Source organism: Scomber japonicus, chromosome 8 (assembly GCF_027409825.1).
Source record: "Scomber japonicus isolate fScoJap1 chromosome 8, fScoJap1.pri, whole genome shotgun sequence".
NCBI lineage: Eukaryota > Metazoa > Chordata > Actinopteri > Scombriformes > Scombridae > Scomber > Scomber japonicus.
The window spans coordinates 2,006,451-2,028,802 of record NC_070585.1 but is presented as its reverse complement, the minus strand read 5'-3'; the positions used below and the strand labels follow the sequence as shown (position 1 = coordinate 2,028,802).

Below are 22,352 nucleotides of genomic sequence, written 5' to 3'. Positions count from 1 at the left end.
AGGAGAACATTTGTATAGAATTTGAGTACACAGGTCAAATTTGGACATTTGCATGTATATTGGCTGCACAAAAATAAAAAAACAGTTTTCAAATGTAAAAATGGGTCAAATTTGACCCTGAACAGTATGTAAGCGTTAAGGCAGTGCTTCTCTGCCACCTAGTGGTCAACAATCAACCACTGCAGCTTTATATTGATGCTCCAAAGACTTCAGAGATACCAAATATAAGAAGTTTTATCTTCTCATTGATTTTATTCATCTGTTTCTTTTGTTTTAGGTTAGCTTTGATTAAACTTCCTCTCTCTCTTTTATTTAATTTTACTTTTAATAACCTTTTTCTCTTTATACCTCTTATTTTTATCTATTTATTTTTTATTTTTTCTCATTTATTTTACTTTATTTAAAACTTCTAAATACTTTTTTGCATGACTATTTTATCTTGCATGTATTACTCTCAATTTCTTCTTTTTTCTTTGTAATTTGTTCTTTGTGTTTGATCTCTTATTGTTTTAAATCCTTTTCTTTGTGTTTTCACTAGTTCTGTCTTAATATCAGTTTATCAATCAAGTGAACTACATTAACCTGCATGAAAGCTGCTATATAAATAAAGTTTGATTGACTGATTAAAATTACCAAAATACACCAAACCACAACCAAAATGGTTGGTCCATTCCAGCAGGGGAGGAGCACACCCTGACAGCTGATTATTGCACTGTCACACTGTAATGATTACTTTTCCCTCTCCAAAGTGTAGAGGTCCTCCTGTCACTTAATGGCTTAATTCCAGGAGAAGAAACACAGATTATCCACGACCAGGCTGGTATGCTCTCATATATATGAGAGAATTGATTGATAAAATTAGAGAATTTATTACAATCACAAATAATATACAAGAATCCACTCATTATTGACCATAAGAGTAATGTCTGCATAGGTGCAATATCATAATAGCCTCATTTTAACTGGCTTCTGGTAAATAAATGACTAAACTAATAAAACATGTGCCGTTTTGTGACCGATCTGTGCATTTCATCATAAAGTTCAAACTTCCAGGATCAAGGTTAGAAAGCCAGGTCAGCTGTCACATCCTGCCTTGCTCAGCTGACGCCCCATGCTGACGGGATCAGCAGGAATAGGCGAGCTGTGGACATCCAGCAGACTCTTGCAGCATGGACAGCGATGATGATAACTTGGAGGAGATGGTGGAAGGTAAGAAACACATCCAGCCTGCTGTAAACGACACATCGTTCGCATTGTTGACTGCGTTTGTAAAACACGAGTTGACATGTGTTAGGCTATCAGTTCTCCGCAAATCTCCATGAGTCAGTGAGTGAGTGAGTCAGTGAGTGAGTGAGTCAGTGGGCCTGCGCTGTAACTTGGAACGCCAGGGACTTGATTTCAGGAGGTAATCCGCTTGAGAGGTGAGAGAGGCCGGCTTGGGTTATCTCAGTTTCCCGGTGCCTGCCCGGTTCCTGGAAACATTACACCAGGAAGCAAATAAACACATATAACCAGATAAAAAGCTACTACTTGTGTTTATAAGCTGTTGTTAGTGTGATACACGTGTGGCCAGTTTATGAGGATTAGTAACAGTGTAACACATGAATAGGTGTGGTGTTAGGATACTTTGTATCAAGCACATGCGTCAACAACCGCCATAATATCAATATTTATCTTCCTCCTAAATGAAACATGTTATATGATTTTATATGATTTATATGATGGATTCTGCTGCTGTGAAACTCGCAAACTCAGCTTCTTTTTTAAACATTGGTTAGTAACACGTGTGATGGATAATTTTAATGGAAATAAAAAATTTAAAAACAAAACAAAAGAAAGTCAGTGGTTGTTGTAGTAGGATGGATCAGGGTAATATGGGACACTTTGAGCAGTTCTGACTTGTTCACCATATTAACATATGAATCCAATACATTATATCAATACTTAATATCATTATGAAATCACTGGGATGTTTCCTTGTTAAACCAGAAGACAATTTTTAGATATTGAACTCAAAAGGAAAATGGCATATATATTAATGTTCCTTGTGTCAAATCATTTCAGAATTAGCAGATTTAGTAATGTGGGACACTATTTATTAGGCTTAGAAATACTTTGATTTGTACAAAGCAGCCTTATCTGCCAAAACTTTATGAAATGTGCGTACCCATAGTTTTGAGGTTAAAAAACCAGTAGCCTGTATGTGTAATTTGTAAAATATGTAATTTTAAACAATATAAGTTACACAGTACACATATACTAGTTAGCTTTAAAATAATCTAAAAGAAAAAGAGATAAATGCACTGGAGCTTAGATGTCCCACATTAGTCAATGTCTAACCCTAACTTATTCCTATAGACGCTGCCTATATGAGTTATACTGTGAGTAAATTGACTCTCAGCACCGGTAACCAGCCTGCAAAGCTTATGAGAATTTGAAATCATTGTATCAACTTAAATGTGTATATAAGCAGTTAATCACATGACTGCAGGTAATGTGAAAGCAGTACTATAGTAGAGTATCACCACCCAACACTGCAGCTCCATCATTATTTTTGCTCCATCAGATAGTTTTCATGTTGGTGAAGACTAAAACAAACCCAAAAGGAGAATAAATTAAATTATATTGTCAGTCGGCCTGTGTAAAGTGTAAAAAATTAAATAACTTTTCTAGACTTTTATTTTGTATTTTATATGTAATGAAACTCATTTTAGTTCAAGGGCCACATACCCAGGGCCCAGTTTGATCTCAAGTGGGCCAGACCAGTAAAACCATTGCATAATTACATACAATAGTGTAAGGCCACCACTGGCTTTTTCGTTTTAATGACCATCCATATTTATTTTTCAGTCTCTTTATTAAGACACAAACAGACAACACAGATAATATGTACACACAATTTTACATGAAATATTAATTATCATTATTATTATTCATTGGGTTCCATTCCATTAAGGTTTAAGAGAGCCAGGTTCCTGCTATTGCTAAGTGTAAGGGGAGGTCACACTAAATACTTGTCACTTTAGCCTATTGACGCTGTTTTTTAATACTGCATACACATTTCCTGTATTGTTCTGGTTGTATTATAGTAAAGACACTGAGAAATAATTATACATGGTCATTATAGCAGTGACATCTGCACAGTACTGTAAATTATAACATTACTCTAATAAACCATCTAGTTACAAAAAAGATGAACAGCCTGAGATGGCGCAAGAAAAAATAGTGCAATTTCAACAATATTATGTCTGTTTTTCAGATTATTTCATAACATTTTATAGCATTTTGCACAATGTGCAATTCATTGTTTTTCCAGAGGATTGGAACAAACACCTCTGAAGCAGCAGAATCATTGTAACTACTTTTCTGCACTTTTCATACTTTAAGTGATTCAGAGGGCCATATTGAACCCCTTGAGAGGCCGGTTCTGGCCCGCAGGCCATATGTTTGACACTGCTGGTCTGGTGTAATCTTTTTCCATGTTTTTGCTTACTGCTATTTGTGTCACTTGTAAATTAATCAATGGAGACAGAGTGCATGCTCAGTAATCTTTGACTCAACTTGGATGACATTCAAGTAAAAGTTTAGGCAGGTTTAGAAAGTGACACTAACTGACAAGAATATCTGAGGATCTCTACAGAAACATTTACAGCTTAGTTAAGTTCAGGTTAACTGATAAAGTCTGATGTATTTTTACAGTATCTGTAAGGATGAGAGTTGCGGCCTACTCCGTGATAAATGGGTGTTTGGGGGTAGAGTCGGGGCTACGGGGAAATCTAAATATATTCCACATAGTAGTGCTTTGATTAGAGAAAGTATCGTATCTAATCTGATCAGAATGTGTTTTTTCTGTACAATGCTGCTAGTGTGTGCTGAAAATCAGGTAAGAGTGTCATGAGGCGAGGAGAACAAAGATTCAAAAGCAAAAAGCAAGAATGCATTCAGTCGAGTCAACAAAGCGTCAGACTCAACTTGGCTCTCTCTCTCTGTGTTCTGTGTGTGTGTGTGTGTGTGTGTGTGTGTGTGTGTGTGTGTGTGTGTGTGTGTGTGTGTGTGTGTGTGCGTGTGCGTGTGTGTGTGTGTGTGTGTGTTAAGGTCCATTGGATGAAGATGATCAGCCCCATGGCTTCTGCACAGTGACCTACTCATCCAGTGATCGGTTCGAGGGACACTTCACCCACGGAGAGAAGAATGGAAAGGGCAAGTTCTTCTTCTTTGATGGAAGGTACTGCAAAGAGAAAACCGAGAAATACACACATTCACCACAGTTAGTGGATTGTAGTAGCTGCTTTCTAAACATACTGAGCTTGTGTTCACTTTCACAAGTGTGTTCTGAAAAATGACTGCAGAGTATGAGGCCAGTGATAGAAAATAGACATTTTAAGAATAAAGTTGAAATGTTGTTGGTTTTTTGTTTTTGTTTTTAAAGTAAAATTAGTATTACAGGAAATGAGTCATAATATTCCTATATAATATTAGTGGTATGCTTTGCTGAGTGACCCTTAATGCTTATATTGTTATCTTACTGATATCAACACAGTGACTAATAGGTCAGTCCTGTTTGTGTGCCTCCAAAATAAAAGCTCAGGTACAGTTTATATCTACTGTTCATAGAATGTAATCCAAATGTAATTCCCTTTTCCTTTGTATGTGTTAAATCATATTTTAGCAGTGTTGGAAGGTAGATGGACAACATTTTTCTACAATATTACAGTTCTTGAAAATGAAATGTCACAGCTTTAGTCTTTAAATATATTGACCTTTAACTCAAAATACTACAACTTTAAAATTTTATTTCTCAAAATTGACTCCCCAAATATTATCACTTTTTTTCTTTGTTTCTTGAAATAGTTTCTTCTCAAACTCTCCTGATATGTTTTTTCCCAATACATTGTACACAGTAAATGGACTGCATTTATATAGCTTATTTCTAGTCAGACATTCACCCATTTACATTAATACATTGCCGCTATAATATACGATTAGAAATATCTAATGTTTTATTAGCTCCACAGTTCAGAACACATAGTTAGACATATATTTAAAAGTGGTTAGAGCTCATTAGCACTGTTGTGTTTTAACATTAACACTAATAATTACATTCGAGCCAGTTAACATTATCTGTACACTGCTGAGCTTATTGTGACTTTTAATGTTAACTCAATGTATTTTTCACTGCAGCTCTCCTTTCTCTATGTATCTGCTCTCCTCAGCACCCTGGAGGGTTTCTACGTAGATGATGCTCTGCAGGGCCAGGGGTTGTATACATATGAAGATGGGGGTGTCCTCCATGGGACGTATGTGGACGGTGAGCTCAACGGACCTGCTCAGGAGTTCAATGGAGAGGGCACCCTGGTGTTCAAGGGCCAGTACAAAGACAACAACCGCTGTGGGGAATGCTGGGTCTACTACCCTGTAAGTCAGCTTAGTGCTTACGCTGAAAAACACTTAGGAATGATCTTTGTTAACTGTGCATGTGTTGTGCATGTTGGTTTGTACTGTGGTGCGTCTAGGATGGGGGCTGCGTGTTTGGGGATGTGAATGAGGACGGGGAGATGACCGGCGCCTCTGTTGCATACATCTACCCCGACCGACGCACGGCTCTCTACGGAAGCTTCGTGGATGGAGAGCTGATCGAGGCTCGGCTCGCCACCCTGATCTCCAACGAGGCTGGGAGGCCACGCTTCGAAATCGCACCCGACAGTAAGCAGCGATGTCGTCTAGTGCCTCACTGAAGTTGAGTCAGCACTAGTTTGTTGTACTGGTTCATTTAGCATAATCAGGAGATAACAGATCCATGATGTGTCTCAAATCACATACTTCTGTATTCATATTTTAAGTGCATACAATATGTTCACACTGAGAAGTATAAAAAATGCAGTGCACTAATGCGGCTTCCACTATACATTTCTAGCACTACCCGACTTGACCCGTTTTTCTTTGCATCTCCACTAGGGATAGTACCTGGTACCTGGTACTTTTTTAGTACCTGCTCTGCTGAGGTTCCAAGTGAGCCAAGCCGATACTAAATGTGACATCAGCAGACTGCCGGCCACTGATTGGTCAGAAGAGTTGTCGCTGGAAGAGTCAGAAGCCGTCCCACACCAGAATCAAACCCGCCATTTTTAAATACCGCCAACAGTGTTAAAGCAATTCAGCTCTGTTCTCTTGCTTTGTGCGTGACAGAAAGTCACATACAGCAGCAAGTACACCATCACCTCCATGTCCTCCATTGTTTATGTGTTTTGCCACGTATAAAACAAAGTCACAGTAGTTTGGTGCAGCCATGCTATGACGACCCCGCCCACGTTGAGTAGGTACTTTAGTAATGGAAAAGGTCGTTCCTGGTGTCGAGTCGAGCCGAGTAGTGCTAGAACTGTATAGTGCAAAAGCGCCATATGCCACCCAAAAAAAGAAAGTTGAGTTCGGAACTCTGGACACTTCTCTCAATGGTCACCATCTTGGCTACATAGAGGAGGGACCACTTTTCAAACAGGAAATGGCAGCTAAGGACGTTGTAAATACGCATATATATATGTTATACAAATGTAAATGATATGTGTTTGTTGCACTAAGCACCACTATGCTGCTGTCACATATATGCCATCATTTAACAGTCTGTAATTTGGTCAGTCATCATTTCCATTAAGTGCGCAACGGCTGTCTTTGATTTGAGACAACACTAGCCTGTTGAAATATGTACACTACACATGTAAGTAAAGAGTGTACACAGAAGTATACTAACAGAAGTGTACTGACAGAAGTATGTGATTTGAGACACAGTGCTAGTTTGCTCTTCCAGTGTTTTTTCAGGTACAAGCATGTTGCTATATATGTTCAAATTCAGCTTCTGATATCAAAAGAGATAGTAAACAACATAACAGGAAAAAAAGATGCACACTCTTTTATGTTTGACAGAGTCTTATTGAGATATTACAGTACACAGTATCATATAGTTAATTTTTTTAAAAGTTGGTATAAGCTGAAATATCTTTTCCCAACATAGTTTTGTGGCAATGTTGCAGAAACAAAAAGTTTCTACAATGAGGTGTTAGCTTTTTAGATATTTAAATCACATGCTATAATGACTTTGTTATACTTAAACGGATATTCCAACAATTTAGTGTTCCAAGTCCAATAAAGCTGTTGGACATCCAAGAGAAATAGACAGACATTTTTAAAGCTGAAGCAGGCTTTGATGTCCTATAGGCCTCTAATTTGGGGTTAAGCTACAAAAATAATGTGTCCTAAAGTTCCCATAATGCAACACAATAGGGTTTTTATTAGACTCTCTTTGCCTGTTAAACACCCATGTATGTCAAACTTTATACCCACTGTCTGTAACAGTCAGCTTCTACATGTCATATGAGTCAGCTGAATGACGTTGAGGTTTCATCAGTCTCTTATCATCAGAGAAAAAGAAACAAGTCACATGATGTATGAGTCAGCTAGCCTGTACTATGATCTGCTGTGCAGTATGTTAGGTTGCTTCTCAGACCAACACAGTGACACAGCTATCTGACAGACACCCTGTTCTGGATTGTCTCTGAATGAAAGTCTAGGGAAGTATCTGTGCTCTGATCTCTATCAGAGACACAACAGTTACAGTAACAAGACCATTATTTACCAAATGAATCACTAGTGCTCATCCTTGAAGTGTCTCTATCTGGGAAAACTGAAACAAACACTTCCAATATGACATAAATATCACCATTTGTGTGGTTTATTGTAGGCATAGTGGCATTTTGAAACACCCTGGAGTATAGGAAATAGCCCCAATCAAGAGCAAAGGTGCTGAGAAACACAGCAAAACAGGGCCAAAAAACCAGTCAGAGTAAAAGTGACCCTGCAGTCCAAACAAAATGAACTGTTCTAAGACTGTATCTGAAACCATGCACATGTAATCTAATCTTCCAACAAGTATAACATACAACATTTTACTCTGAAACCAGCTTTTATGCCTTTTTTCCTTGAAACACTTTTTTACAACATTTTATACACATTTTTCATATAACATTACTTCATTTTCAAAATCTGTTTTTTATACATGACTTTCGGTTGAATCTTAATGTTAAGAAATTATAATTGAGCGCGTCTGCCACATGTAGCTGGTTGATTACATATGTTTTGGACATCATGGTGCTTTTCATTTTGGGTTTTAATGGTTTCAGCACTGTAGTAATCATTGGAGCTATTTGTTTTTCTGTTTAGATTGAATTTGTCTGTTTGCTTGAAAAAATATATATATATTTTTTTTTTCAAGTGAAGGACAAATCGCCATTACAGTAATCGAATGTAATGTGCTGAAAAACTGATGGATCTCGCTATGATTTCACTCAGTTTGTTGTGTTCTGCATTGGAGAAAGGCACTGATTGAAACTGATTGTCTCTAATGTGATGCACTGTGTTTTGCAGGTGCTGTTTACTCATATGACAAGTCCACATCCACCTGTATTGGCACCCACACTCTGCTCCAAGACCCCTATGAGAGCCAGAGGTAGGTCTGCTTTTTAAAGAATGATGTGAAAGTCACTTGAGGACTGGTGTTCATATTCTCACCATATTGGGTGTATACAGGGTGTTTGTGGCAGACTCTGTGATCAAAGGAGCAGGACAGGGTCTGTTTGCAAGGACAGACGCTGAGGCGGACACCGTGATGGCCTTTTATAACGGAGTACGCATAACACACTCTGAGGTATGACCGACACGATAATGATGTAATGTGTTGTTTTACATTGTTTTCATGGGTCGTCCTTGCTGTGTTGATCCTAATTGAAACCGTTTGTCACTTTTCTTTACTCAGGTGGACAGCAGAGACTGGGCAATGAACGGCAACACAATCTCCCTGGACGAGGACACCGTGCTCGACGTGCCTCAGCCATTCGACCAGCTGGAGAGATACTGCGCCTCTCTGGGTCACAAGGCCAATCACTCGTTCACCCCCAACTGCAAATATGACCCGTGAGTTCAGTCTTTGATTTGACAAAACTGTTTCACCACACTGCAAAAAAACACCAGAAAAAAATACTTAATTCCAGCAGAAAATGAGTCGATACAAGTGAAATTATCTGTCCATGCAGCAAGATAATTTTACTTGATAAGAAACCCTAAAATAAGTTTGTTCCAGTCTAGAAATAAGCAAGCTCTGATAAGTGTCCATTAGTAAGTAATTCTTGATTCTAGCTCACTGAAATAAAGAATGCCAGGAATGAGAAAATTAGCCATGATTAAGTGGGAATTACTTACTACTAGTGAAGTATGATTATGTAGTTGTTTAAAACAGTTGAGAGTGCATGTGGAGGGCCAACCCTGGGCTACAGCTGGGCAAAAAACCTGAACCGTGAACCAAACAATCAGCGAGAGTCCATGTGGCTTTCTCCAACGACCAAGTCGTTCACAAGAAGCTAGTGTAATAAAATACCATGAAGGAGAGGAGGATGAAGTTTGAAAAAAAAAATGTACATAGTTTAACTGTTCAGGTTATTTGTTTTATGGAGGATCAAAATGGACTGAACTAAACCAGCAGGCAGAGCAGGCCCTGCTCAGCTGGGACAACTATTGGTGAGTAAAATAATTTAATCATTTACATTTTGGTTGGGAAGACGTCAGTCAGGATGTTAGATTAATCAGTTGTTTTACTCCATGTGTACTGCATCTTAGCACTATGAGTCACTGCCTGCAGAGTTGTAGTTAGAATATGCCTGATATAGTGCTGTAGACTGTCGTGCCTTTGGTGCCTTGTGGAACTTTTGATTTTGAAAAAGATTTGTTGGCTTATGAAGTGGCAGTTCCTATTCTGGACCAGGCAACAGAACTAGGGTTAGGGTTAGGAAAGTGTGTTCATGCCAATAAAATATGATCTTTGTCATATAATTGCACATAGGAATGGCCCTGGGTATATAAATGTATCATGATTGAAGTCATAGACCTCTTCCATACTGTAAAAGCCAGTTACATGTTGGTTTTGTTTATGCAGCTTGTTCCATTGGCCTGGTCAGCAAAAAGTGGTAGCAGTTGTTGTAATTTAGATTACTTTATCCTTGTAATTTCAATTGTGAAATGGTGATACAGTTCATGTCAGGTATCAGACTGATCAAATTTGATCAAATATGACAGTCTACTAATTTAATAATACCTGTGTTTGAGCAGTGAAAATCAAAGTGTCTTTTCAAGTTGAAGCATGGTTGGGCAATTACCTTTGAATAAAAAGTTGTTGTTTTTTTAATTTGCCTATCTGTCATTCTTAAATCAAGCAAATGAACATGAGTTTGTGTCACTGAATCTTGTGTTTTTATAATGAAAAAGATTGATTCTGGGTTAGGGTTAGGGTTAATAAATCATTGTGAACTTCCAGATTAAGGTGCACCAAGTCAGTGCAAAAGGTTACATTTAATTTAGTTGCCCACTTAAATTTTTATATAAGTGTATGTAGGGCAAACATCTTCTTTCCTCAATCAAAATCAGATATTATCATACATTCATCCAATCCAAGGTGAATTTGGAGATAACAACACTTTGCTGGTCTTACTTGCCCAAAGAGAAACTGAAAGTAAGAGGTCTACTAAGACAATGAAATCATATAGAGTATCTCACATTTAAATACAGTAATATGTTGTTTTTTCAAAATGCAATTTGATTAAAATGATTAATTTAGATGCTCACACAATGATCATTTTGCCATTATGGGGTACCCTGGTGGTACTTTTGGCTTTTGGTTCAAGGTGCTGACCATGAATCGCAATGTCTGTGTTTCCAGTCCAAATGGGGCCTATTATATCATGTCAGGCCCCATCTGTCTTTTCCCTAATTTCTTTCATCTATCTGCTGTCAAATATTTAATAAAGCATAATATGCCTAGGGCTGGGTATGGTTTAAAAAATGATGATACCACTACCAATCCAAGTACCCTTAAAGTGATACTGATACCAAACTGAGTACTGAGTACCTCATTTAATACATTACACATTTCGTGCTCTTACCCTAAACATGCTTATAGCTATATTTTTCCCATCATATAATTTATCCCATTAGGAAAGCATTGATCATTTAGTGTGGTTGTATTTCTTTTCTGAAAGTTGTTTTTGGTTTGTGCAGGGTTGTCCACCCTCGTTTTGGGCCAATAAAGTGCATCAGAACCGTAAGGGCAGTTCAGAAGGATGAGGAGCTGACAGTCGCCTATGGTTATGATCACAATCCGATAGGGAAGAACGGCCCAGAAGCCCCCGACTGGTACAAGCAGGAGCTGTCGGTGTTCCAGGAGAGACAGACGGCTCCCACCGGCCAGTGAGGATACAGATGAATACCTTTGGACAATAAGGCACACCTCTAGCTGTGCTACCTACCACCTTACAAAATTTCAGGAGCATTATCCCCCCTACAGCTGCATACCGCACTACACATATGGGAGAAGTTACTGTGCTTCATATGGTATTCAAGTGGAATACAGCTTGAGCATTTCAGGTCTTGGAGATCCAGGGCTAAAGCAACACAAGAACTATGCAAGACACCAAATGTTATTAGAGGAGAAATATAAGTGGTTGCAGGTGCTGTTCTGACAGAAATGTCCTTTGAGTTCCTCATCATGTATTACTCATAAAAAACTGAAGATTCACACACTCATGTTTGTTGCTTTTTAAATTTACAGTGTGACAAATTACTGTTGGTTTCAGTTGGTTTCAGTTTTCTGTCTGTATATTCTCTCCACTGTTTTACACAGCAGCTGCAGTTTAATCATATTCATTTACTCAGCAAGGTGTTGACTTTAACAGCACTGTTTGTACCGCACAGTATTTACCTGTTCTGTTTCAGTTGTTTAGCTCACACTTCATTTGAACTAATCTAGCTGTCTGACCCATTTACATTATTCACTTAGCTTAAAGATAAACAAGTGTATACAGTGACTATTTATAATATGTGAAACAGGTAAAGAGCTGAATTTCCTGGGATTTGCAGAGGTGATAAGTAATTTAAGTTGGAAAGAGAATTATGGGAGATCTACTACAGGAAACACATGTGAGCTGGTTCCATTTTTCTAACCTGATTACCTGTGGTCATACCATACAAAATAAAGTCCAAGATTTAAAAAATGAATCTATCCATGGGTCTCATTTGTCATAAGATGCAATGAGTTGTATATTTTTGCCATTATTACTTATTACTATTTATCTAATAAAAATAGTATTGTTTCATCTTGCTATCTCTATTAAAAATGAAGATTTTGGACCTCTTTTAATTGAGTTTTGAGATTGTAAAAGATATACAATGGGAAACTTAATTTTTCATAGTGTTGTCAAATATGAGTACCTGGGGAAAAAGTAACTGTACTGTACATAAATACCTAGTACTTTAATGAATTGCTATTAGTTTGCAGTTTATAATGAATGATTCAATTTAAGTCTGAGAAAGGATATCAATGTTAAAGTGTGCAAGTGCAGTGCTAAAAGCTTGCTTAGCCATCATAAATCCAAATTCAGTATAATTTCATGTGTTGTTCATAATAATAATAATAAAAACTATTTATATAGCACCTTTTTTAAAAATAGTTTGCAAAGTGCTTTGATAAACAAAGCAAAGGTCATACAATACAAAGATATACAACACAGAGCAGTAACAAGGCCAACATTAAAAAGATGAAAGTAGAAGACAATTAAACTTTAAGGAGTTGATAAAAAAAAAAGTCGATAAAGATTTTACTCAGAATTGAGCATTTTCTTAACATTTATTTAATATAAGATGTATATTTATTAATCCCTCTTGGGAGAAATTAAAATTGACACAGTAGTACAGTGCAAAAAAGTAGCAATGGAAAGGTGAAAGTGTACTAAAAACAGAATAAATAAGACAAAATAGGATAAAGTGATCAGACCAGAAAAGAGCTATATAAAACAGTTAATTTATCATATAATAAAATAATACAGTAATCTGGATCTTTGTGTAAATAAATCTCCAATACTTTAAGTGCAATATGCAGAAATTGAGATTATATACATGAATGTTGCTGAGATTTACATCCAGAATATACCCTCATACAGATAAAAAAAACAAAAACACATGTCCGCCTGAGAGTCTAAACTCAGGGCCCAAAGCGTCACGGTGCACCTGCTGCTGGAGAGCCAGGTTAATGGATAAACTTCCTACCTGCTGAACCGACAGTGAAACCAGCCTGCTGTCCGGAACTCACACACCACTGGAGAATAACACTCTACATGTAGCTTTTCTCGAATGAAAACATTTCTATTTTAATCTACAGACACATTTTCTGCCGTTATCACCACCGAGACTCATGTTTTTAACACAGGGGGCTCAAAAAAACACGACGAGCATCAAGCGAACTTGAAGTTTCGCCCACAAGCTTTTTAAATAAACACTGCAGGCTGTGTTGTATATTGTACACTCGTCTTTCTAGCGGGTGAACACCTGGAGATGGACCGCTACAGGTACTTCATTTTTAACCAGAGGAGTGTGCTCATTCTCGGTATCCTCCAGATAGCTTGCGCGGGTCTTTGTGTGGTCTGCGGGTTCATGGATGCTGTTTTCCGCAAGGATACCCCGCTGAGTACCACCAGGACACCGGTGTGGGGAGGACTGGTGAGATATTCCCCCAGTAGGGTGTTAGGGTCATGTGGGACAACTAGACTCCAGTGCCTCACTTTTTCTATTCATTTATTTTAAAGCTAACTAGTATATGCAAACTGTGTAAGTTATATTGTTTAACATTACACATGTGAACATACAGATATTATTAGTTGTGTAACCTTTCTGATGAGAAGGCAACAAAAAACATACAGGCAAAACGTTCAGAATCAGAAAATGTTGGCAGATGAGGCTGCTTTGTATAAATAAAAGTATTTCTCAGCCTAAAAACTAATGTCCCAGGTTATAAAATCTACTAATTCTGAACCGATTTGACACAAGGAATATGTCTCAATATCTAAAATCTGTCTTCTAAACAAGGAAACTTCTCATGGATTTCATAATGATGTTAAGTATTGATATAATGTATTGGATTCATATTTAAATATGGTGAACAAGTCAGAATTGCAAATAGTGTCCCATATTACCCTAATCCACCCTATCGCACACACTCCAATTACTAGTATTACCAAACATACACACATATTTGACAGCAAGTTTACTCCTTTATGTGTATGGTAGATAAGGGTAATGTGGGACACTTTTTGAAACTCTGGCTTGTTTACCTTATTCATATATGAATCCAATAGATTATATCATATGAAATACCTGAGATGTTTCCTTGTTAAATGTAAAGACAATTTTTGGATATTGTACATACTGTGCCAAATTGTTCAATAATTTGTAAATTTTGTAATGTGGGACACTAGTTTTTAGGCTTAGAAATACCAAAACTTGAAACTTGAAATGTAGTACCCGTAGTTTTTAGGTTAAAAAAACAAGTAGCCAGTTTGTTCACGTGTAGTTTTAAACAATATAATTAGTACGCTTATACTAGTTAGCTTTAAAATAACTGAATAGGTTGTCCCATATTAGTCAATGTCCCATTTTACCTTAATCCATCTTACAATTTTAATCATAATATAACCATTTTTACAAATTATTGTCTTCATCTTCCTATAGGCCAATATTTAATCATCATTGCTGTACTAGTGATTTGCCAGTTAGTCTCTTTACAACAAGTATTGCCTATGATGATTAAACAAGGCACCACTATATTATTAGATGGAATGGTGTGAGAGATATCAGCTTTCATTAAGACAGATCCTCCAGTGTTTAACTCATGTTTCATTTCATTCATATTATATATTCTCACTCACTGACGTCTCTGCATTAGGGGCCAGTGGGGCCTGGCCCCACCAGATGGAGCTGCTGAGCACTATGCAGGCTCAAAATAATTGTGAATAGAATTGGTCTTCTTTATAGAGTAATAATCTATAAATAATATTTTATCAAGAATAATAATATTCAATAAATACCGATTATGTTACTAAATTTAACATTTATGCATAATCCAAAGGCTTTGCCAAAGCCAAGATCAATAGCCTAATTTCTCGAAATAGGGCCGGCCCATGAGCGTCTGTTTAAGTGATGAGCCACTAAAATCATAGTGCGCATGTCCAAAACTGCTCTCAATAGACGGCCTTGGGGCACAGTTATTGTGGCCCCAAGGCCGAAATCATCCAATTAAAATATTGGAATCACATACGTCAAGACGTAATCACGTCAACAGTTCAGTTTTGGCAGTTGGTAGTATGCAGCAGCAAGCTAGGTTTTCATCAGGAGCAAAACGACAATAAAAGCAAACCGACAATATGAATAATGTAGATTCTCTGATAAAGGGTAAATTTAGCACTTTGCCACTTGAGCAAAAATTAGAAATTAAACGTCTGGGACCGCATCAGCCGGTGGATTTTAACATCGTTCAAGCGGGAAAGGACAAAACCCGCTCCTTCAACCCTGAATGGTTCAAAAGGAAAACATGGCTAACTGCCTGTGTGACCAGAAAATCCCTCTTTTGCTTTCCTTGCCTGCTGTTCGGAGGAGATACTACATGGACTACAGTCGGATTCAAAGATTTGAAGCATCTTTCTGAACGTCTGGCCAAACATGAGAGCAGTGGCTCACATGTTGAGAATTCCCTGAAACTGGGTTTGCTTGGCACTGCTAACATCGCTGTACAGTTGGATTCCGCTCATAAACGAGCCATTGAACTGCACAATCAACACACGGAGGAAAACCGGTATGTGCTGGGAAGAATTATTACATGCCTTAAACTCTGTGGTAAATGCGAAATCGCCTTACGGGGGCGGGATGAATCAGCTGCTTCAGTGAACCCGGGCATTTTCCGTAGCATTTTTGAGACGATGTGTGAGGGCGATTCCAGACTCAAAAGACATTATGAATCACAGCCGTACTTCAAAGGGACCTCAGCGACTATTCAAAATGAACTTCTGCAGTGTATGTTTACTGTATATCAGGAAGAAGTTGTGAAGCAGGTGTCTGATACTCCCTTTGTGGCTGTGCAAGCAGACGAAACAACAGATGTCTCGTGTAAATCGCAGGTAGTGGTTGTACTGCGTTACATGACTGGAACAACAGTGAAAGAGAGGTTTTGGAGATTCATTGAAGTGAGGGACAAAACGGCACCAGGTCTTGCTAGTGCAATACAAGAAGCCATCGAGCCATTGAGTTTAAGAGAAAAATTAATTGCACAAACATACGACGGTGCAGCAGTCATGAGTGGGCACATCCGTGGTGTTCAGACCCTGATCAGAGAGAAGTACCCAAACGCGCAATTCGTGCATTGCTACGCACACCAGCTAAATCTGACCTTGCAGCAGGTGTGCGCAACAAGAATTTCCGATCTAAAAGTATTCTTTGCTGATTTGTCCGCCTTTGCTACATTTTTTTCTAACTCGCCAAAAAGAACCGCTGCTCTCTCTGACACATCTGCTCGGCGCATCCCGAGGCCAGCAGCCACTCGGTGGAATTTCAAGAGCAGAACAGTGAATGCTGTTTGGGAGAACCGTGCAGATATCATGAAGTGCCTGGATAATATCCGCACAGAACCTGGATGGGACAGCGTTACCATTCGTGAAGCATATGGTCTTGCCATGTACCTGGAGGATGACACATTTTTACAGTTTTTGCAGTTTTTCTATCAGCTTATGCCAGAAGTGGACATTCTGTACAACACACTGCAAAAACGAAGTGTCGATGCGACCACAGTCAACCGTGCTATGGACAGCTTCAAAGACAGTGTGAGTCGACTGAGAGAAAAAGTGGATGACATCGCTCAAGAGAGAGAGGCAGCGCCGAAGAAACGGAGGAAAAAAAACACTGCAGCAGTTATGATGGAAGCTTGTGATACCGTGGTTGCTCAAGTGGAGGAGAGATTTTGCACGAGTGATCACCTTATAGCAGCACAGCTTGTGGACAGCACACTTTTCAGTAAGTTCAGCAAATCATTTCCATGTGCTGAATTTGAAGCAGCAAGTAAAATCTGGCCAATTGGAAATAAAGTTAAGCTAGAAACTGAGCTGAAGTCCCTGTACAGTCACTCAGAGTTGCATGCTGGCAACACTCTGTCTCTGCTGCAGTTGATTTATGACAACAACCTACAGGATGCATTATCTGAAACTGTGTCACTGATCAAAATCATCATCACAACACCAATGACCACAGCTGAGTCAGAGAGAAACTTTTCAACACTGAAAAGGATCAAGACCTTCACAAGAAACACAATGGGGCAGCAGAGATTAAATGCACTGGCTATGTTGTCCATTGAAAATGCATTCATTCATGGATTAATGGACTTTGACAGACGGGTTATTGACAAGTTTGCCCAGATGAAAGATCGACGTGCATCCTTTCTATTCAAGAAATGAACACTGGTGAGTGGTATTTTTATTTTGAACCATTCAGAGGTTTTTCTGTACTCATGCTGTGTTTCCTTTTGTGTGATATTAATCCTTATATTATTATTGCCCTGTGCCCAGGAGTGTCCTTGATTGCCTGCACCCTGCTCGTGCCAGCTGGACCTGCTCCTGGCCTGCCTCCTCGCCGCCCAGCCTTGCCCCTTCGGCCCCCCATCCTGCCTCTCTCGTCCCCTGGCTCCCCTCACAGCTCCCCGCACAGCTGACCCCCCCTGGCCTCAGTCTTCTCCGGCTTCACCCCTCCACCCTTAGCCTCCAGTATATATAGTTCAATAAAGCACTGTGATCTGGTCCTTATCTCCTGTGTCTTTGGTTCCCTCTCTCAGTTGTCATTTACAACAATTGTGTTCTTGAATTGAATTAGAATTTATTGTGTAGGCTTGTGGATGTAAAGTGCCCACTCTTGTGCCCCACTCAACTTTTCATGCCAGAGACGCCACTGTTCTCACTTGCTTTCAGATCATGTCCTCTCCAGGTGTTTTGGCACTGTTTGCCTCCCAAAGGAAAAACTCAGTACTGGTAAGTCATGTGATGCTTTCTTGATACTACTTGTGTATGTTATCTTCATTCATTCTTCATTCCTCTGGAGTACCTTTCCTTTTTTCAGGTATTTTTGTGATATAAATGTATAATGTTCCTATGGGAACCTGAGGATCCATTAATAAAACATTGTCTACTCTTTCTCAGTAGTGGTGTGCACAGGCATATTCATTGTTGGGGTGGTGTGACCACATTGATTTGTTTCTCCCTTGCCTTCATCTGAAAGCCATATCACATCTCTTATGACTAACCAATAAGCCGTAACTCCACTTGTGGAGGCAGCATTAGCAGGAACACTGTGTTAAAGGAAAACAAGAGTCATCATGATAGATGCAGGATGCTTTGGTGCTCTACAGGCAAACTTTTGGTGTCCTCCACCCTCCCTGCACATGAAAACCCACAAAAATCTGGCACATTCAGTATTGTTGCTTGAACGTATTGTTCTGAAAAATCTGAACAGATGTATGAAAACGTGGACAGATAAACCAAAGTTGCAGTAGCTGCATGGAGACACTAGAGGAAAGGAGGGGAAATGTGTATGTGTTTAGTCGTGTGGGTGAACTGAAATTTACTGTGAGACTTTGTTGGACAAAAATAAAAAGAATGATTTAGGAAATTAAGTTTTGACTATTGGACAGTTTTGAACCCATGAATTACACCGTATGACAGCTGCTAACACACACAAAAATCTATGTTAAACTTGAATCTATGTGAGATATCTTTATGTGTAAAAAAGGAAAAAAAGCAGATAAGAGTTGTTGTATTAGTTAAGTTATTGCTGCTGTGCTCCGTGTGTAAAATATCTCAGTTTGGACATTCTCATGTTATCTATGCTTTGATGACAGCTACAGGTATTTAAACAACTGAAAGAAGAGGAGACACTTTAAGTTGTAAGGGAACTCATTCACCAAACAGATCATCAGTATTGATGTTTCTGCAGAACAACACATTACAAAAGCATTATCAGTAACACTCAGCCATTCACAGTGTGGTGGTGTGTAATGGAATGGGTGTGGCGCCTTCCTGCCACAGGATTTACATAACCAACAAAACTTCCAAGTGTTCCCAAACAGAAAATTCTAGGAGTTAATGTAAATGGCACATTGACACAGAAACTACTGTATGGTCAGTGAGATAAATGATTAGAAGCAGTTCAACCAGTGATCTTGTCTCTTCTCTTTTGGCCCTCTCTTATTTAGGGAAAGGCACAGCCGGCACTCCTGTATTATTAGTATGGTAACACACCTTTTTAAGGAATTGAATGAGGTTACCACTAAAGATGATTTTTTATTATTGATTAATCTGTCAAATATTTTCTGATTAGTTTTGAATCGATTAGTTGTTTGTATTTAAAAAAGTGAAATATGTCAGTAATTGTTTCCCACAGCCCAAGGTAATGTCCTCAAATGTCTTCCAATGTCTTGACCAATAGTCCACAACTCAAAGATACATAGAAGACAAAAGAAACCAGAACATATTCACATTTGAGAAGCTGGAATCAGAGAGTTTGGACATTTAGTCTTCTTAAAAAATGATTCAGTTATTTATAATAAATGTGAAGGGATGAAGTATTTATCAGTTGAAAGTGGTAAAAGGCACACTCTTTTTCTCTGTTATACACATACACACACACACACACACACACACACTGTCATTCCTTGGCTGTCTACCTGTTCCTCTAGGTGAGTGTGATGGTGGTGGCAGCAGGACTATCCTGTGCGGCGGCTGTCTTTATATCAGGTTACTCCTGCCTGACACTCACGTACGGGGAGGAGGATGAAGAGGTCTTCCACCATCACGACAGTCCAGAAGTGGTACTTTTATTTTATTATTCCAATTTTCATACTTTTAGGTCTGTAGAGTGAAATATGAATGATAAATTAACAAACAAATACTGTGTGTTCTATAAAAGTTTCAAACATTGCTTTTCTCTCTGCTCAGACGTTCGTGCTTCATCGAATGGTGAAGGGAGCCAATGCCACCATACTACTGACCTGCACCATCGGCCTGGTGCTCTCCTCTCTCATCGCCTACGTCGGCTGCCGTAGTCTCCCCTGCTGTGGCTGCTACGACTCCAGAACTGGACTGGTAGGAAATATCAGTCATACTGAATTGTGTTCAGTAAAGAAAAAGGACAATTTAAACAATTGACCTTTTTGTATGATGATCCATAAATCAAGTAATTTAAGTGTGGAAACCCATTAGTTACTGTTGCTTCACCTGTCAAACCTTCTCAAATGACACAAGTAGTTTGCAATGATAACACAGTTTAATCATTGAATTCTTAGTTATAACTGTGAGTCCTTGATATCAGACAGTGGTAGACAAAAGCATGTTTTTCATTTCCTACCACTGAATGTCGGACTTGTTTTTCCCACTAAACATGCTGTTGCTAGCAGATTTGATCAGTTTTAGGTTGGTTAGATTTATGAAATAATATTTGTATTTTCTAACAGTTCGTTTTTACTTTGCAAATGAGCAAGCGTTAGGAATGAGGATGTATTGCTATCTTGAGTAATGAGTTTGCCTGGAGTCGCTGGACTGAAAACTTCTCTAAATCCAATAAAAGCCAGACAGAGCCACTAATGTTAGCCTGTGATGTAATAGCATCTTGGCTCCCACACAGGTGTGAAATAAGTACTACAGTACACTGGATGTTCCATTCCTTAATAGGCTTTTTTTCCATAACTCACTATATTAATGTAGTTAGCTAATGATATGCTCCTTGGACTTGGAGGTAACGTTATATCTGCATTATACTAGCTGTACCTAATTATGGTTGCTTCGAGAAATGATCAGTTGCAGTCTCTACTGAACTCTACTGAACCACACACTGTATGTAAAGAAAGATGAAGTGAGCCATTGGTTTTCACTGGATCCGGTTTGAAACCCAGAGTTGCAGCTTATGGTCAGCACCATGTTTTCTGTTTGTAGCCAGGATCTTCCAGGTAAGGACTGCAGTATATTGTCTTTCACACTCTGCAAACACGCCTCCCTACCTCAGACCCAAGCTATAGCTAGACTACTGGAACACATAGTGCTGCACACTTGAGCAAATGTTACCTACTTTAGCTAATTGTGCTAACAGGGCAGGAATTGTGGTGAAATATTGTGACAAAAGTCAATGGCCGTCGGTTATAAGGTACTCCCACATAGGCTTGAGCCTCAAGTCATGGTAGTTTGCTGTTTGTTTTGAACCCCACCAGAGATGCTTCTGCCAAGACATACTGTAGATTTCAGTTATTTGCTCAGCTAGTCTTGCTGATTTTTATGAGAACAAGGATTTTATCTTTCAAAACATACATTTTGTAGCAAAATAGAGCTTTGATTTTTAAACCTGACTCACTTTTCTGATGCATCTGTAATGTTTGTAATGTTTCAGGAGACTCTGGTTCCTCAGTGTGATCCCAGGGACACTGAGATGGTGTTTACCCGGCAAGGTAAGGACTACTGTTAAATGTTCTTAGCCACCCTTGTTGCTTATTTTACCATTTGATTGGTGAAGCTTTGCTCTCAGTAGTCAGTATGTGATGGAATTCTCCTCTTTGTCCAGCAGGAGGTGATGACAGGCTCTTCTACTCTCCAGCTCAGCCCGCTGACCAGGCCAGCAGAGAGGAGGAGGAACCCTCTAAACTGCCTCCATACAGCAGACTAACCTGACACATCTACATCAAAGAAAGTGTTCCTATTTGTTCTGCTTCTTCATACCAAATGAAATGATTATAATGCCTTTAAGAAGTGCCTACACATTTCATACTTTTTTTCTATCTTGAAAAACAGAAATGCTGTAAAGAGATATTTATATGACATATGCAAGTGGTTTGTGCTTATTAACCGACTCATTGAAACCTTGCCAAGTTCTATGTTTGTATGTGTGTGGAAACAAAACCAGATTGTCTGTATGCAGTGTGACTGTGATTGTTGACATTTTATGAATATTTAATTAATAAAACCTGACTGAGCTGTTACCATTTGGTCAACGTTCTGCCTCTACAGAGATACGACTCCACATTTTGAAATGCTCAGGGTAGTTTATTGCAAGGTTACACATGACAAAACCATTGCAAGCATCTCCCTTTTTCTCCTTTCCCCAGTAGTCAATACAGTTGACTAACATGTTCTTTCTGGATATTTGCTGGGGGTGGAGGGGTGGGATGTTCATTTCTTGAAAACAAAGGACACTTATTGAACATAAAAAGCAGCAAATTTAGTACAATAAAACGCCCACATGATGTCTTCCACTGTTGTCACGTTGCAGAGACGCTCATATTCTTCCCGATTCCTGTGCGTAGCCTCTGAACAGCGAGTCCTGAGAGAAGGCCATTTGGTTTGATTGATAGTCCTTCAACAACACATTAATGTACAGCTAAACCTGGGGTTGATCGGCAGAGGAGCCACAGG

General features: G+C 38.8%; 2 protein-coding genes across 4 annotated transcripts; both read left to right on the top strand.

The window, feature by feature from the left end:
* The first annotated feature begins 1,115 nt into the window (after positions 1-1,115).
* On the top strand, positions 1,116-12,080 carry setd7 (SET domain containing 7, histone lysine methyltransferase). Of its 2 annotated transcripts, XM_053324306.1 has the most exons (9): positions 1,116-1,209; positions 4,096-4,225; positions 5,214-5,415; positions 5,514-5,703; positions 8,416-8,497; positions 8,578-8,695; positions 8,804-8,961; positions 9,498-9,561; positions 11,095-11,148. In XM_053324306.1, exons 1-8 carry the CDS (start codon positions 1,170-1,172, stop codon positions 9,511-9,513), a joined length of 936 nt encoding a protein of 311 aa, XP_053180281.1. In that variant the 5' UTR covers positions 1,116-1,169; the 3' UTR covers positions 9,514-9,561; positions 11,095-11,148. The 2 variants fall into 2 exon arrangements, with proteins under 2 accessions (XP_053180281.1, XP_053180280.1); XM_053324305.1 differs by lacking the exon at positions 9,498-9,561 and having other exon boundaries at positions 11,095-12,080.
* A 1,077-nt stretch (positions 12,081-13,157) lies between these two features.
* Positions 13,158-21,853, top strand: zgc:113425 (uncharacterized protein LOC541425 homolog). 2 transcript variants are annotated; one of them, XM_053324309.1, is made up of 6 exons: positions 13,158-13,587; positions 17,871-17,930; positions 19,634-19,765; positions 19,893-20,039; positions 21,334-21,391; positions 21,508-21,853. In XM_053324309.1, exons 1-6 carry the CDS (start codon positions 13,423-13,425, stop codon positions 21,609-21,611), a joined length of 666 nt encoding a protein of 221 aa, XP_053180284.1. In that variant the 5' UTR covers positions 13,158-13,422; the 3' UTR covers positions 21,612-21,853. The 2 variants fall into 2 exon arrangements, with proteins under 2 accessions (XP_053180284.1, XP_053180283.1); XM_053324308.1 differs by having other exon boundaries at positions 21,505-21,853.
* The last annotated feature ends 499 nt before the right edge of the window (positions 21,854-22,352 follow it).

What these genes read in the sequence shown, in the direction of transcription:
- zgc:113425 (XM_053324308.1), top strand. Translation starts at nt 13,423, where the DNA reads ATGGACCGCTACAGGTACTTCATTTTTAACCAGAGGAGTGTGCTCATT. An exon ending in AAAGGAAAAACTCAGTACTG is followed by an intron (nt 17,931 to 19,633) that starts GTAAGTCATGTG and finishes CTGTTCCTCTAG; the next exon opens with GTGAGTGTGATGGTGGTGGC. An exon ending in GATGGTGTTTACCCGGCAAG is followed by an intron (nt 21,392 to 21,504) that starts GTAAGGACTACT and finishes CTCTTTGTCCAG; the next exon opens with CAGGAGGTGATGACAGGCTC.
- setd7 (XM_053324305.1), top strand. Translation starts at nt 1,170, where the DNA reads ATGGACAGCGATGATGATAACTTGGAGGAGATGGTGGAAG. An exon ending in TTCTTCTTCTTTGATGGAAG is followed by an intron (nt 4,226 to 5,213) that starts GTACTGCAAAGA and finishes TGCTCTCCTCAG; the next exon opens with CACCCTGGAGGGTTTCTACG. An exon ending in CTTCGAAATCGCACCCGACA is followed by an intron (nt 5,704 to 8,415) that starts GTAAGCAGCGAT and finishes TGTGTTTTGCAG; the next exon opens with GTGCTGTTTACTCATATGAC.